Source organism: Citrus clementina, unplaced genomic scaffold (assembly GCF_000493195.1).
Source record: "Citrus clementina cultivar Clemenules unplaced genomic scaffold, Citrus_clementina_v1.0 scaffold_5, whole genome shotgun sequence".
Taxonomy (NCBI): domain Eukaryota; kingdom Viridiplantae; phylum Streptophyta; class Magnoliopsida; order Sapindales; family Rutaceae; genus Citrus; species Citrus x clementina.
Genome location: NW_006262201.1, coordinates 32632893 through 32649381, shown reverse-complemented (window position 1 = coordinate 32649381; position 16489 = coordinate 32632893). Strand labels below are relative to the sequence as shown.

Below are 16489 nucleotides of genomic sequence, written 5' to 3'. Positions count from 1 at the left end.
CAGTCAACAGTCCACGGTTTGACCACGCGGATGAACAGTAACACGGTTTGACCCGACTTTGAACAGTAACGCGGTTTGACCCGGATGAACAGTAACGCGGTTTGGTTGAAAATAATCCTGTGTGATGCATGCACCGTACGCGAGATTTTTCGTCCACTGATATGCTGCCACGTCACCATCAACAGTACATAAGAATTCTAGTCCAACAGGATCGTGACACCTCATCAGTCAATGCCACATCATCGGTCAATGCCACGTCATCGATCCGTTTATGTGAACAGTAACATATACAGTACCGTACACGTGAATAGTACCGTACATGTGAATAGTGCCATTTTTCCTTTTATGCTCTTCCTAAGGTTTTCGACCGTCCTGAGTTCAAAAGTGATGTCCGTTTTGCCGTCTGATCTCTCCTTTATTGTGAAATGACTATAATGCCCCTAAAATACATAAAATACTTAATTAAAATAAAACACACGGAATGAAATCAAAAGAAGGTTAAATTCATAAAAGTAAAGGTGTTAGTAAAACTTGTAGTGTAAAATGACGATTTTCTCCTTTATAAATATGCATTTTCTAACACTCAACACCAGCTACATTACATGTCACTTAGAGTGTAGCATTACAAACACATTAAGCAAACAATGCTAATGTTTGCCCCAAGTAAAACCTCGAAATGGCCCTAAAACGATGCCGTTTCGTCTTGTTTTTGTTTTAATTCTTTGTAAAACGACACTGTTTGGCTTAGATAAGGCAAAAGCAACGACAGAACCAAGTTGCTTTTCTTCCTCTTCGTTTCAACACACTAGAATTTTGCGTACAATTCTTACACAGTTCACTTCTCCTAAACCCTAGTTGCCAACACAAACAAACTGCTTACTTCACTTCAAAAAACTTGTTGTAATTAACAACTTGCTTCTGCTACCACAGCTGTTGTCATTGCTGCAGAGGTTTTGAGTTTGCAGAATCAGAAGAAGCAAGTCCAATGGATAGCTCTAAGTTTAGATTTTCTTGTTAATGGGTGCTGCTATGCATTTGCTTTTGCTCTTGTTCTTGTTGATGTAGCTATACATTTTGTGGTGGCTCTTCATCAGTGGTCGTGCCACTGATGTCGTAGTTGTTGTTGTTGGTGGTGGTGGTGGTGGTGTTATCATTGTCGAAAGATGATTTTAATTTTGGCTTGATCAAGTTCTTGGGTTGAATTATTTCTTGATTATTATTAATAGTGTATTTGTTGAAATTATTATGATTATGAATTTGATTTAGGGGACGGTGAGTTTGAGGGTCAAGGCCACAGTTAAGTAGCTTCCGCTTGATGTGTGTATTCCAATAATTCTTTATTTTATTATCTGTTTTGCTTGGTAATCTTCCAACTATCAACGACCACTTGCACGTCACACAAATTCAAAGCACCCCCACCCCCCCCAAAAAAAAGAGTTTTTTTAAGATAATTAAAATTAACCCACCCCTAAACGAATAAAAATTTTAAAAAGAAAAAAGAGAAAAAAGAGAGAAGAAGCTTAATTAATTACTTGTTTCCAAGCAAACTATGAAGCTTGATAATGATTTCATCTTCTTCATCGATAAAATTCCTAGGCTCAATCTACAGTTCTTTCCAAATCTTAGCAATCCTGAGTAATTTATTAAAACACACACATATATTAACTATGTCGCTTTGTGGTGGCGGTGACAATGGTTGGGTATGGGTGACGGTGGCTGTGAGTTGTGGATGACGAATGGCAATTTCAGCCACAGATTGCGGTGAATTGTGAATGGCTGGGCCTCAATCGATGAAGGAGAAGAGAAATATTTGGCAAATAAAATGCTGTTTGATATGAGCCAAACCCTATTGCCTAGAAGGAAGATAACAGATTAAGGGCTTTACCGGGAAGTAAAACAAAAATAAAATAAAGACAAACAGCGTCGATTTACCCAAGTTTTGGGGTTTGACACCTAGGACAAATATCATTTTCGTTGTGCAAAAGTTTTGATAACAGAACACTATTTATAAAACTTGTGACAAAATAGAAGACACTTGGAACACTAAGACACAAATAAGAAATTTTGTGAAATAATCAGGAATAACCGGTTATTTTATAAGATAAAATTATGATATTACAGTTGTATGGTATCATAACTAAATCTAGTTTACAGTTGTCATCAAAATTAAATTCAATAGGTGAATTCAACAGTGATATTATACAACTGTGACACCGCTGGACCCTACTTTACAATTAGTATTGTACATATGCAAAAATTTCATTGGGTATATGTCATGTCAAACTGATGTAGGTGGACTCAACGCTCATAAAAGTCAGCAAAATTTTTTGTGGAAGTGACTGGAGATGACTTACGCTAGAAGGAGTTTGCTATGTTACAGATTTTGTATGTAACATCAAGAGACTTTTAACTTAGCTGTTGCAGGAGCAGGAGTGAGGAAAAGCTGCAGGGACTCACCCGATGCAAGGCCATAAAGGACTCACTGTTGCAACTCAGCTGAGTCGTGCAGTTGTATCATCAAGAGACTTCTAACTAAAATAATAACAAAAAATAAAAAATAAAAAAAAAGAATTTGGTATCAAAATTCAAAAGACATCTAGAAGTAATTGCAGCCACTGATTTATTCACATTCTTCATCTTTATTTATTTCTTCTTTGCTTGACTTTCAGCGGAGCACTTAGAAAAGCAATGGGTGATCATTCTTCACTTGTTGAGGAATATATGCCATCCTTAGACTTGTGGCAAACCATTATTCTTAAGATTCAGGCCCTCCTCCCCTATTGAAATCATTTTTAATAAAAGGTTATTCTTTGCACTCATTCTCAATCAAGAAACACTTTCATTCTTAATCAAGAAACACTTTATCTTTGGTTTATTGTGGTTACTCTTGTTCTGCTATTCGGCTTTGCTCCGTTTTGCATCAACTCTTTCGAATTTCACTGGATCGAGGAATCCTTTTCTTATTTTTTTTCCCCTTCTGGTCTCAACAACTCTTGGCATCTGTTTTCTTGTAATCTGCAGACTTTGTTATTTAGTTTCTCTTCACTTCCCATCTTGTTGTGTCCTGCCGTTGTCTCTGTTTTGTTCTGTATCATTATTTTTTTTTTCAAAAAAAGACTAATCAATAGTTCAGTTGTTGTCTCTGCTCTGTTTCCATTTGTTTCGCTTCGTATTTACATACTTCTAAAAAAGTTAGAAGAAAGAAAAATCGAGTGGAAGAAAAGGAAAAGGGTTAAAGATGGTGGAAAGCATAGTTACTGTTGTTATAGAAGTTGCAAAGTGCTTGGCTCCTCCGACAGAACACCAATTCAATTATTTTCGTAACTACAAGAGCAACTTCAAGAATCTCAAGGAAGAACTTGAGAATCTGAAAGGTGACAGGGACAGTATGCAACACAGGGTTGAAGATGCTAAAAGACAAGGAGAAGTGATTGAAGGCAATGTTGAGAAGTGGCTTACAAAGGCGAAGAACATCGTTATCGACGCTGAGAAAATTATAGGCGATGAAGAAAAAGCAAATAACCGTTGTTTCAAGGGTTTGTGTCCGAATTTAAAGACCCGCTATCAACTTAGCAAGGCAGCACAGGAGCAGCTGAAGCCTATTGTCAATCACCGAAAAGAAGGCATTCAATTTCATACAATTTCCTACCGTACCATTCCGGAGGACATATCGCTTCAGTCTAGCACAGGCTACGAGGCCTTCGAATCAAGATTTTCTACTTTGAGGGATATACGAAATGCATTGACGAATGCGAATGCCGGCATTATCGGGGTGTACGGCATGGGCGGCATTGGGAAGACCACACTAGTGAAGGCGGTCGCTAGGCAAGCGAAGGAAAGGAAGCTCTTTGATCAGGTGGTCTTTTCGGAGGTCTCCCAAACTCCAAACATAAAAGATATTCAAAAAGAAATTGCAGAGAAATTAGGCCTGATACTGCACGAGGAAACTGTATCTAGAAGAGCAAGTAGGCTGTATGAACGATTAAAGGAGGAGAAGAAGATACTTGTTGTTTTAGATAATTTGTGGAAATGCCTTAATTTGGAGACTGTTGGAATTCCTTATGGTGATGATCATAAGGGGTGTAAAATATTGTTGACATCAAGAGATCGTAGTGTACTGTTAAAGATGGGTTCGGCACCTCCTTTCTTAATTGGCGTTCTAAATGAAGAGGAAGCTTGGAGATTGTTCAAGATGACGGCGGGTGATGATGTTGAACATCGTGAGTTGAATTCTACAGCAAGAAATGTAGCCATGGCATGTGGGGGTTTACCGATTGCCTTGACTACAATAGCAAGGGCATTGAGAAACAGAAGTATGCGTGAATGGAAGAATGCTTTGCAACAACTCCGAGCGCCTTCATCGGTAAATTTTGAAGGAATATCAGCAGAGGCCTATTCAGCTATTGACCTGAGTATCAAGTATTTAAGAGGTGACAAACTTCGGAAAATTCTTCTGCTCTGTAGTCTAATGGGTAATCGTATTGCTACTTCAGACTTGTTCAAATACTGCATGGGTTGGGGTATATTGAAAGGAGTCAATAAGATGGCTGATGCACGAATCAAATTAGATGCATTGGTCCAAGAACTTAGAGACTCTTCTTTGTTGCTTGCTGGTGACAACAATGAAGAGCTTTCTATGCATGATATTGTTCGTGATGTTGCCACTTCAACTGCATGTCATGACCAAAATGTATTTGTGGTGAGAGATGAGAATGTGTGGGGATGGCCAGATGATGAGGATGCACTAGAAAAATACTATGCGATCTCTATAATAGATAGTAGTATTCCTGAGTTGCCTGAAGGATTGGAATATCCAAAACTTGAATTTCTATTTATGTGTTCCAAGGATCCTTTTGTCGAAATCAATATTTCTAAGAGCTTTTTCAAAGAGATGAGGATGCTCCGAGTTGTGGGTTTTAGTAAAATGCAGTTATCTTCATTGCCATCTTCAATGGATCTCCTGGTAAATCTTCAAACACTATCTCTAGATCAAAGCATGTTGGGAGACATAGCAATAATTGGAAAGTTGAAGAATCTTGAAATCCTTAGCATGATCAATTCTGATATTGTAAAGTTGCCTGAAGCATTCGGGCTACTGACTAAGCTAAGGCTGTTAGATTTGACAGATTGTTTTCAACTAAAAGTTATTGCACCCAATGTCTTGTCAAGCTTAATTCGATTGGAAGAATTGTATATGAGAAATTGCTTTGTTCAATGGGAAGTTCGAGGAGTCAATACTGAAAGAAGTTGTGCTGGCCTAGATGAGTTGATGCATTTGCCCCGGCTGACCAGTCTAGAAATAGATATTGGAAATGATGACATTTTGCCCGAAGGTTTTTTCAGCAGAAGGCTTGAAAATTTCAAAATATCAGTAGGGGATGCTGAGTCGGTCATACCTTCGGAGGTTTTGATGGCTGATGATTGGTTTAGATTTAGTCGGCCATTTTTTTTTATTGCCAATCAGCAGACTTTAAGAATGTTGAAGCTCAAGCTTAATTCTACGACCATTTGCTCGAAGAAATTGCAGGGCATCAGGAACGTTGAATATTTATGTTTGGACAAGTTGCAAGGTATCAAGAATGTTCTTTTTGAATTGGACGCAGAGATTTTTTCACAGTTAAAGCATCTCCGAGTTCAAAATAATCCCGACTTCTTGTGTATTGTTGACTCAATGGAGAGGGTACCTTGTGATTCCTTTCCTCTTTTGCAGACACTAACACTTTACAATTTGATTAACTTGGAGAGGATATGTAGTGATCCACTGAAAGTAGAGTCTTTCAATGAACTTAGAACCATGAAAATTGAAAATTGTGATAAGTTGAGTAATATCTTCTTGCTCTCTGCTACAAACTGCCTTCCCAGACTTGAGAGGATTTCAGTTATTGATTGCAGCAATATGGAAGAGATTTTTGCAGTTTGTGGAGAAGCTGATATCAACAACAATAATGCAATCGAGAAGATAGACTTTGCTGAATTAAAGTCTTTAAGTCTGGGAAATCTTCCAAAACTTTCAAGTTTTTGCAGTGAAGTGAAGGCACCTTCTGCATCATCAAATAGGCAAGACTTGCAAGATGAATTGACAGGTATTACATTGTCCAATGAAATCAGTTTGGAGGACAGTCTTGACACTTCGACACCATTTTTCAATGAGAAGGTATGGGCTAATGCATTCTTATTCTTTTATTGTTTTACTATACCATGCATTCTCATTTGACGACATGCATACGTTGAAAATAAATCATTTGAAGAAAAAGGGAAAAGAGAACGTCATACATGCACTAAGCTCTCATCATATAATTAATATGAATTAGATTGCACACTCAGCTGTCACTAAGAAGATGATTTTGACTTGCATTTGCAAACAAATAAGAAAATCCTCTAATAACAACTCTATCTTTAGGTTGTGTTGCCCAACTTGGAGGCTTTGGAGCTGTATCAAATTAATTTGGAAAAGATTTGGCACAATCAACTTCCAGCCATGTTACCTGGCTTTCAAAGTTTAACACGGTTGATCGTATGTCAATGTTTCAATTTAAAATACATATTTTCAGCTTCTATGCTCAGAAGCATTGAGCAGCTCCAACACCTAGAGATACACGACTGCATAAGTTTGGAGGAGATCATTTATGTGGAAGGAGCAGATCAAGTGAACCCCTGTTTCATCTTCCAGCGGCTAACCTCTCTGAGACTCTTGAGACTGCCGGAACTTAAATGTTTATACCCTAGAATGCATACTTCGAAATGGCCGTCACTAAAAACTTTGCAGGTGTGTAGTTGTGACAAAATGAAGACATTCGCTTCAGAATTATCTAGCTCCGGTGGAAATATTGATAGCAATCAACTTCGTATCTCAATGCAGCAGCCCCTGTTCTTCGAAGAAAAGGTATGAATCCATTTTCTTAGATTGTCAGTTACTTTGTATGTTGGAGTGAGCATCCAATTGGATGTCCTGACCATAAAAAAGTTAGGGAAAAGCTAAAGATTAAAAAAAAAATTTAAAAAAAAAACCACAAATATCAGTATATTACAGTATAAAATATACTGCGTGTGTTCTTTGTTTTTTTAGTTTGTTCCTGATTTTTCTGAAATCCTCGATTGAAAAATTATTCTTGCATGTTGAATCCTTGTTTCTTTGCTGTCGAGTGTTAATACATGCCTTATATTAGCAGCATTCTTGTTTCCCAAATCCCATGTGTTCTTGGCTTCTTAAATTATCACCTAGCTAGTATTTCTTCCGTTCATTGCTTTCCTCTCAGTTTTTTATTTTTATTCTTAATTATCATGCATATAATTTCATTGGAATTGTATTTACTTTCGATTTTTAACTAAGTTTTGTAGTTTCTAAGTGATAAAACATGTTGTTAAGAAGGATTTAAATGAGGCATTTCCTCTTAACAAACAACTGGAACTCAACTAAAAAAAATCCCATTTTTAAATAAAAACTGTTCTTGCTATAGTTGAAAGTTGTCTAAATCCTTGAGGATTTATACACTTTCAATTACCGTTCATGTTACGCATTAAGGAGAGAAATTTGCCCGCAGGCGGCAGCCTCTAGTTTGAGTAATTTCAGGAAGTAAAAGGCTTGGTGTTTCTATGTTAGATTTCTCACCCTTATGTTTTTAAAAAAACAAAAAAAAAAAATTGTGAACGAGAGAAATTTGTTGACGTTACACACTTGCACTTATTTGGCAGACTTCTAATGTTATGTATTTTGTTCTGTAATATATTAAAATTTATATTTTTTTTAACTTATCTCTAACTTTAACATGGTTAGGATCCCTTTTTAGAAACTTTTTTGTTAAGATTTTAGATTTGTAAGTCTAATTCATTTTATTTTTTCTTCGTAATAATTGGATCATTTGATAATTTGGCAGATCTTCACCAACTTGGAGGAAGTGGCATTAAGTAGAAAAGACATCATGTTGATTTTGCAGGGCAATTTCCCGCAACACCTATTTGGCAGACTTCAACAGCTAGAAGTTTGGCATGATGACTTGGCGGCTGGTTTTCCAGTTGGTTTACTTGAAGTACTTTGCAGTCTGGAAAATCTCGTATTGAGTTGTAATTCGTATGAAGAGATATTCTCAAATGAAGGCTGCTTGGAGAAACACGTTGATGTCAGAAAGTTTGCACGGATAAAAAGTTTACGGCTGGTCTGTCTTAATCATCTCATCAAGTACCTGTTGAAACAAGACTCTCAACTGAACTCCATTTTTCAATATCTTGAATTTCTGTCACTACATTATTGTCAAAATCTGTTATCTCTATTGCCATTGTCATCATCGATATCTTTTGGGAATCTAACCCATCTGGTAGTTCACGATTGCGAGAAATTGGTAAGCTTAGTAACTTGCTCCGTAGCAAAGAGTCTAGAACGACTTGTAATGCTGAGCATAAGTGGATGCAGCGCAATGAGACAAGTGATCATAGGCTGTGGTCAAGGAGATTCAGATATAGCAGCAGCAAATTTAAAAGAAGAGATTGTTTTCAGCAAATTGAGGTACATTGGTCTGCTTGATTTAGAAAATCTCACAAGCTTCTGCTCTGGCGCCGCCAATTACACAATCAAATTCCCATCTCTGGAAGATTTATCTGTGACGGGTTGCCGCAACATGAAGATTTTCACCACAGGAGATTTAGTCACGCCCAAGAGAGTAAATGTCTGGTTCTCAGAGAGAGAGTGTCGTTGGGATTATGATCTTAACACAATCATACGACATTTACATCAAGAACAGGTATGGTTCCATAACTCACAAGCGCATATATCTCCTATGGAAAAAATTTAGAAAATAGATACAGAAGTGGTAGTTGTAATTCTAGTTACTATAAAATTATCGTACTATGACATATTTTCCTTTTAACTTAATTCTTAAGACTGTCCAACAACCTTGGCTGTATGGGTTCGAGTTCCAACTCTAGCTGCGTTAGGACTTGATTCCGCTATAAAATAGGGGTCTATTTGTCTCCCTAATTGGGATCGAATCAACCTCCATCCAATATTAATAGTGAAGGTAAATCTCCCTCCAATTTTAAGTGAGGGTTGACATTCGAACTGGGTTGCAATAAGATTATTGAGGAGAGTCCCGACTGATATTTGATTATAATATATTAGTGTATCGAAAAAAAAAAAAGACTATCCTATTTAAAAACGACATTCTCAAAAAAGGTAGAGAATCTTATACAATTATCAAAAAATCATTCATTCTAGTTATTAAATTATGAAATCTCTATCATGTGATTTACGTTTTATTTTCTAGTACTTAATTTTACGAATTTTAATCCAAATTTGCATTAACTCTTTTTTTTTCCCAGCTGTTAGAGGGGTCGTCATCTTAACTCGACAATTTACTAATGTGATAAGCTTTTAATTGCTTAAAGAGTTGTGAACTTGAAGAATGAAGTCCCAGGTAATTAATCTTGATCTCATTTATTTGATCTCATGGCTGGCTTTATCGTTTCATCTGAATTGTTTGGAATGTGTCACTGGATTTTACAACTTGGGCAAAATATATATATATATATTATGTATGTATTACGAAAAAAAATGAAGCTTGCTCAATGTTGAGCTCTATGATTTACAGAATGCCCAAGTTGTGAAGCAGACTCCAGTCATAGTCACTCTATTTTGATTTTGCAGGTACAGCATCTGGAATAAGGGCCATTTTCTGTGACGCGTGTGTTCCTTGCCGAGGAGCTTCTTCTTCCTTGTCAAACTAGTGCTTCACTCCACAGTGTTGCTGCATCTTTGCCTTTGAAAGTGTTACTGCAGTAATTGTTGTTTCCTTCACTTGATCATCGGCTAGACTTGAAAGACAATCGTATCATTTGTGTGTACTCCTCGTAATATATGCAATAAATTTGAATATCTCAAGAAATATGAAATGAGCGAGCTGTATATATCAAACACAAATTTAAACATCTCATCATCACTAACGCAAATTATTGTAGTTATTATTTAAATTGCTAATGCCAACTATTAAACAAGTTTTAAGATAGAGCACGAATCACAACTACACGAGTAAAGTGACAAATAATAAAAAATACATTATAATTTTAATCATGTGATCATAAATGCATATTTTATTTTAGAACAGTTCTAACATATTTGGATCCAACAATCAAATGTAGTAATTACGAGCAACAACAATTGTATCCCATCATATTTGGCACTAATCTATTTTTTGTCAAACAAAAAAAGAAAAAAGAAAGAGGAAAAAAAACAAAAAAGCAGCATCGATCGACGTTGCGTTTATTCTGTTTCCAATCTAGTTTTATCTTTTTTTTATTTGACAGCAATATGGTTTGATCTGAAACCATTGGATTTGAACATATCCGTTCCAGCTGTCGGGTAATATCCATACAAACAAAAAAAAATAAAATTGGATCCGAAATATATCCAATTGGATATTGCGCTGGCGTGGTCCAGCTGGATGGATATCCATGTACCCTGTTTTGAAATTAAAACCGGGGAAAAAAAAAAAAGGATCAAATTGACCGTTTTAGCGGCATCTCCAAAACTACCCATAGAACAAAACGACTCTATTCCCACGTGACACGACCACCGAGATTGTAGTTAAGATTTGCTCCGGCTCTTATTCTTCTTCAGCTTCCTAAGCCGAATGAAGGGGAAAGAAAAGGAAGAAGCTTTATACTAGTGGTTGATACCGTTCTTGAAGGTGAGTTTTTGATTGATTGATTGATTGATTGATTGATTTTTGCCTTATCGATTTGTGGGTTCTGATTTGGTTTTTGCATAATTTTGTTGGTGAATTGATAGCTTGATAATTGGATTTTTTTTTTCTTTTTGGGTTATTGCATTGCCTGCCTCCAAACACTTAAATTAAGAACTATATTCAAGCATGTGTAGTATTTAGCACAATCAGCAACTCTGTTGCGTGTAGTATTTTCACCTTGGTTGGCGAAATATTGTTAGACAGTTTGTCATATGGAGTAGTTTGATTCTGTTTGTCATCTTTTTAGCATGCAAGTGGGTATTTTAGTGGGTTCTTGAATGGACTGGAGAGTGTAGATTGCTAGCTTGTTGTCTGTGCTTCTTGTGTTTACTTCTCTCCGAGGGGGATTCTGAATATATTTGATCATTGCTATGTCTTTTAACCATGTCGCAGCACTGAATTATCTATCAAATATGTGTATAGGTATCAATATATGTGCGCCATCATAAGATGAAGAATATTGGTAGTTGATGTCAAATGGAACTCTGGAATTTTTATTTTTGTCGTAAAAAAAAGCCCTCTATAATTTGCTGAACAAGTACTTGGAATGCGGAAATCAAAATTTTGAAGACAACAAATTTAGTAAATTCTATATTGTACTTTCTGCATCTGCTGTGGCTGCATATTGTTTTTGTTTTAATTTGCATAATTGGATGTTCTTCTCGTTAGAGACTGAAGCTTGTTAACAAAGCCTTGTTAATGTTGCAACTCTTTTAGTTTAGTTTGATTTAAATTTGCAATCTTATTCTTTTTTTAATTTTAAATTTTTTTATTAGTTAGTCGGGATATGTTTTATTGTTCACTAATTTGATATCAGAACCTCTAGTAGGAAAATATTGAAAGAAAATATTTTGTCGCTGAGCGATTTGATATGTTATATTATCCCGAACATCTAAAGTGGGCATGGATGGATACCTTGAAAAAGTTTGGGTTTGGACATGGATATCTATTATCCATACCCATCCTGTACTTTTGCCATCCTTAAGTCAAACCCTAAGTTCAATTTTTCTCATCATTGGATTTACCACCCAACAAGGTACAAAATTTACATTTCGGATACTGATATTATACACATATAATCTTATATTTGTATCTGATTCATTTGGTTTACCTGAAAAATTCAACTTTTGAACAATGCGTATCATTTATATATATTAGAAGCTTTAGTTACTTATAATTCATACTTATTGCTTTCGATGAAGGTAAAATGTGAAGTTTGAAACTCTAACTGATTTTCCCGTGTTATTTTGTTGCATCATAAAGCTTGTGACTTCATTTGGATTTGATATGTCTATTTTTCTTCCTTTCAAAAATAATAATAATAATAATTGCATGACAAACATGAACGTTTAACATACTTAAAAGTGATGTTTATTGGTTTTTAAGGGTGTAAAACTTTGTGGCGGTGTGCATTTTGAATAGAACAGAGTCATAGATAACAAAATTCTATGGGCGGTACCGATAGTGTGAGTTTGAAGAGAATTGTGTTTTTAACGGTGGGAACAACATCCTTTGATGCTCTTGTGAAAGTGGCGGATACTTTGGAAGTAAAACAAGAGCTGACAAGAAGAGGATATACTCATCTTCTCATTCAAATGGGTCGAGGAACCTATTTACCTGCTGAGGTACTTCCCCGCTTTAGTTTAATGGCAATCCATTTCTCTTTTATTACGCTGTTGTAATTTGTTAGTGCTGTTTTTAAATCAAATTTAAAGTGGTGACTTTAGTTGTTTGACTTACGCCGCTTTATTATTGATTGGAAGTTATGTTTTTATAGATGAGCTTTAAAGAAGTATAGTGTTCAAACATAAACATAGCTTGTAAACCTTATTTAATTTTATGCCATTGGTGGGTTGAAATGTTAAAAGAAAGCATTGGATCAGGTCGTTTGCTTCTATGAATTTAAGCCAAGCAGGTTCAACAGTATATATGATGTGTCGAGATTTCACGCATTTCTCTATGGCAAGTGGATTTTAAATAGGTTGAAAGGTAAAGGAAAGCAATAAATCTCGGAAGTTATTAGAATCTCATAGAGTGGGATTCTTCTTGAGAACTTTTAAGTTTCAGTGATTTGGTATATTGTAGATTTCAGTGATACAGCTTAGCTGGTTGATGCTATACCTATAACATCTCAACTCAGAAAGCTAGGGAAAAGAAGAAAGATGGTCTCATTGGGTATATGCAGCAAACCCAAGAGCTCCAAGATAGGGGTTATAGAGTTTTTCCATACAGAGAATTTTGCAGGCACCTGTTATTAAGATGAGCAAACATCGTTGTTCATATGAGGTTGTTGAGACCTCTTTTTATAAACAAAAATAAAAATGACTCCGCACATTAAATTTGGTTTGAAGACCAAAACTAAAATTGATTCGGATATAAACGCGCACTGCATTATTTTGTCAAAGGTTGGCAATTAACTTGATATAAAATATGAACAATTATCTGCTAAATATTGATGTTCCTATTGTAATACCATCATTTTTCAGTTACATTTGCAAAAGCTGTGTGTATAATTTTTTCCAGGCTCTCTTGCTGCATCAACAACATATACTTTATTAAGTTGTGCTTCACTAAAATTAAACCATTTAAGGATGCAAGTCAGAATTTGATTTTTTCTTTTGATTTACAGTTTTCTGTAGCCATGATCTCTTAACAAAATCCTTACGAGTTTATTCTGTAACAGTCCATTGGAGAGGATGGCCTCTTGGCTGTCGACTGTTTCACCTTTTCGTCAAGTATTGCAGACCATCTTAGCTCTGCATCTCTTGTAATCAGTCATGCTGGTAAATTCTCGACAGCTCACTTCATTTTCCTTTTCTCTTTGTATCATTATTATCATTTTTATTTTCCCTCTGAAATTTGTTTCTTCATTATGTTTCAACATTTGAGTTGACTATATAGTTGGCTGTTGTTCCTTTTTTTTTTTTTTGGTTTGGGGGGGGGGGGGTTGGGGGTTGGTGGGAGTACACTATAATTTCCCAACACTTACTATTTTGTTTGATTTCTAAAAGAACTATGTAATATCAGAAAATTGTGGGATGATATTGCACATTTTGTTAGCTAGATGGTCCAAGAAGGTGTCATTACTAGCTGTAAATCGTCTCAAAGAAAAGAAAATGAACCATGGCTGGTGATGTTTTGCCATCATCTTCGATGCTCCCTGACTTCCTTTTTTCTGATAAGAAACACAAAAGCAAGTATTTTAATGGGGTAATGCCATCATCTTCTATGCTCCTTGACTTTTTTCTTACTATGACCTTGGCTTACTGCAGCTGTTTTACCCTGATGGCAGGACTGCATTGCTAGCTCAGAGACTCCATTGATTCATTGCTGACCGCTGCTTTTTTTTTTTTTTTTGAATCGTACTTTCCCTAATCCAACAGCATAGGATCTTGTCATATGATGAGTATTGTGTAAAGTATCTTGTCGTATGATGATTATTGTATGAAGTCGTTTCCCTTTCTTATGTGTTTTCTTGGTGATCTGACTTGAGTTATCTTTTCATTCATTCAGTAGTAATGGTTGAACCCAATATCTTTCCCATTTCATTGAGCATTTCTTCACTGTACCTTGACAACAAAAAAATAGCACATATTCCTAACAATTAGCCCCCTGATTTATTGATCATCGAATGCAAGGCAGAATCAGGCAAGTTGGAAGCTGCTAGGTTAGATTACCATACTAGAGTGTAGGCTAGTTCTCTCCCTCCACCTCATCCCACTCTGCTCTGCTGTCCTCTCCTCTCCTCCCCTCTCCTCTCACTGCTTTTACAGGCGGATGAAGATAGGAAAACCAAATATTAACACAGTAGCCAAGAGACTTTAATTATTTAAGGCGTGATGTCATGAGAGAGTGCAACGGCTGTTATTTTTACTTGAGTTGTTGATGTGTAGGGAAGAGCGATAGATGCACACATGCAAAGGAACAACCTCCTTAATTGATTCTTTGTGTTGCAGGGTCAGGGAGCATATTCGAGACCTTACGGCTTGGTAAACCTTTGATAGTGGTGGTGAATGAAGACTTGATGGACAATCATCAGAGTGAGCTAGCAGAAGAACTAGCAGATAGGAAGCATTTATATTGTGCTCATCCTCAATCCCTTCATCAGGTTATAGTGGGTATGGATTTGAAATCTCTCCTACCATACCAACCCGGTGATGCCACACCAGTTGCCAAGCTTATAAACAGATTTCTAGGTTTCCCTGATGATTGATTAAGTTACAGAATTAATGTTGATAAGTGAAACAACTAGGCAGGTGTTATACTTCATTTTTTTCTTTTTTCCCTCTGCTCACTATACCCTGAATTATGTCATCAGGTATACACAGTGTTGTAGGGAAATTCAATATCCTAAAACATTATTTAATGAGTGAATGTCTCCCCATGGAATTGTACAGAAATTTCCTACAACTAAATTCTTTTAATAGTTGTTTGTAGATCCATATTGATGTATCAATTAAATGGCCAAAATAAATGTTCGGTTAAGTTCATCGTCAGGTAGGTGAAGATAACATGATATCATATCTTGATGGCATGCACATATGGTAGAGAGGCTTTAACATGAGATTGTATAAGCAAGTATTTTTGGCATCAGTCTGAAGTTGGTCCTACTTGAATTTAATTTCTGTGCTAGTCCAAATATATTAGTACCAAAATGCAACTGCCACTTGACCTGTGTGACTGTCAGATGAGCATTTACATAATTTCACCCCCACATGAGGAGTGGTTTAGATGAGAAGCTATAGGTAGCTGAGAGACAGTGCCCTATCCCACAAGAAAATGACATTTCACTGTCAAGTCTATGCAATGTCACTCTCATTTGTGCTAAGGGGAAACAGGAGAGATGAAGTTCATCACTTCATTTATCATTGCGATAAAATGTTAGATAGACCACATTGTGGATTAATTACAGAATATTCACAATTATATTTTGCATAATTGTATTTTGGCTTAAGGTTACTCATGTCGCCATCATTGGGGCAGATTCTCTAGTGAAAATTTTTCTTACTTGAAGTAATCAGAGGATTAATTTCTTCACTCGCTGGTAGGAAAATTCCCATGTCATAAAGGGTTTTTGTCTGGACTCATTTGGTTAAAAAAGGCACCCCATATTAGCAAAGGGGTAATTGTCCCTTTTGCAATTATCGTGGTTTCGACAGTAAAATAAAAAAACTATGCTATGCTTTTGTAGTTTAATTAATGTTAATCAGGATTTGAGAGTTATTTATTAATATAACAGACAATTTTGGTGTTGAAATTCCAATGTATACGTTGACATGTTTTGCTCCATGTGAAATTAGTATACTTTTCTCTTCCAGCTAATTACAATGACAATGATTGGACTCCTCTAAGCTTTGTACAAACATAATAATGTAGACAACAGAAATGGAGGCGAAAGCTTAGAAGCTAGAAAGCCTAAAATGGGAGAGATTTTTGAAGTGTGCAACACTCCAAAGTTGTAGAATCCTCCTAGTCTCTAAGCAACAATACTGAAGTTGAGTGCCAAGTGGGCTAGCAGCTATAGGCCAAAAAATATTAAATGAGCTGGTACCCGATAAGATTATCAATTTGACAGAATGGATTTGGTCTTTCAGGGACTAGTAGCAGCTCATGTGAAGTTAATTGCTCCCTCAAGGTCTCCCTCAATAAATGCAGCCATGGATTTTACAAAAACAACAATTTTTGTGAGCTTCCCGGTGAATGGATTTCAGTTATTTTCTTCCCTTATCAGAAAATTTTCCAATCACGATGATGAG

At 36.1% G+C, this 16489-nt stretch overlaps 2 protein-coding genes and 1 pseudogene across 5 annotated transcripts; 2 read left to right on the top strand and 1 right to left on the bottom strand.

Moving 5' to 3' along the window:
- Positions 1-744: 744 nt before the first annotated feature.
- LOC18040305 lies at positions 745-2472 on the bottom strand (annotated as a pseudogene).
- Positions 2473-2597: 125 nt separating this feature from the next.
- LOC18040304 (disease resistance protein At4g27190) lies at positions 2598-9934 on the top strand. The gene is made up of 5 exons (XM_024183134.1): positions 2598-6154; positions 6401-6883; positions 7875-8735; positions 9313-9407; positions 9638-9934. The coding sequence occupies exons 1-4, from the start codon at positions 3239-3241 to the stop codon at positions 9334-9336; spliced, it is 4284 nt and encodes a 1427-aa protein (XP_024038902.1). The 5' UTR covers positions 2598-3238; the 3' UTR covers positions 9337-9407; positions 9638-9934.
- Positions 9935-10430: 496 nt separating this feature from the next.
- LOC18040435 (UDP-N-acetylglucosamine transferase subunit ALG13 homolog) lies at positions 10431-15207 on the top strand. Of its 4 annotated transcripts, none has more exons than XM_024183136.1 (4): positions 10431-10676; positions 12156-12358; positions 13417-13516; positions 14690-15207. In XM_024183136.1, the coding sequence occupies exons 2-4, from the start codon at positions 12182-12184 to the stop codon at positions 14944-14946; spliced, it is 534 nt and encodes a 177-aa protein (XP_024038904.1). In that variant the 5' UTR covers positions 10431-10676; positions 12156-12181; the 3' UTR covers positions 14947-15207. The 4 variants fall into 4 exon arrangements, with proteins under 4 accessions (XP_024038904.1, XP_006433269.1, XP_024038903.1 ...); XM_006433206.2 differs by having other exon boundaries at positions 10432-10676; positions 12161-12358; XM_024183135.1 differs by having other exon boundaries at positions 10432-10676; positions 12099-12358.
- The last annotated feature ends 1282 nt before the right edge of the window (positions 15208-16489 follow it).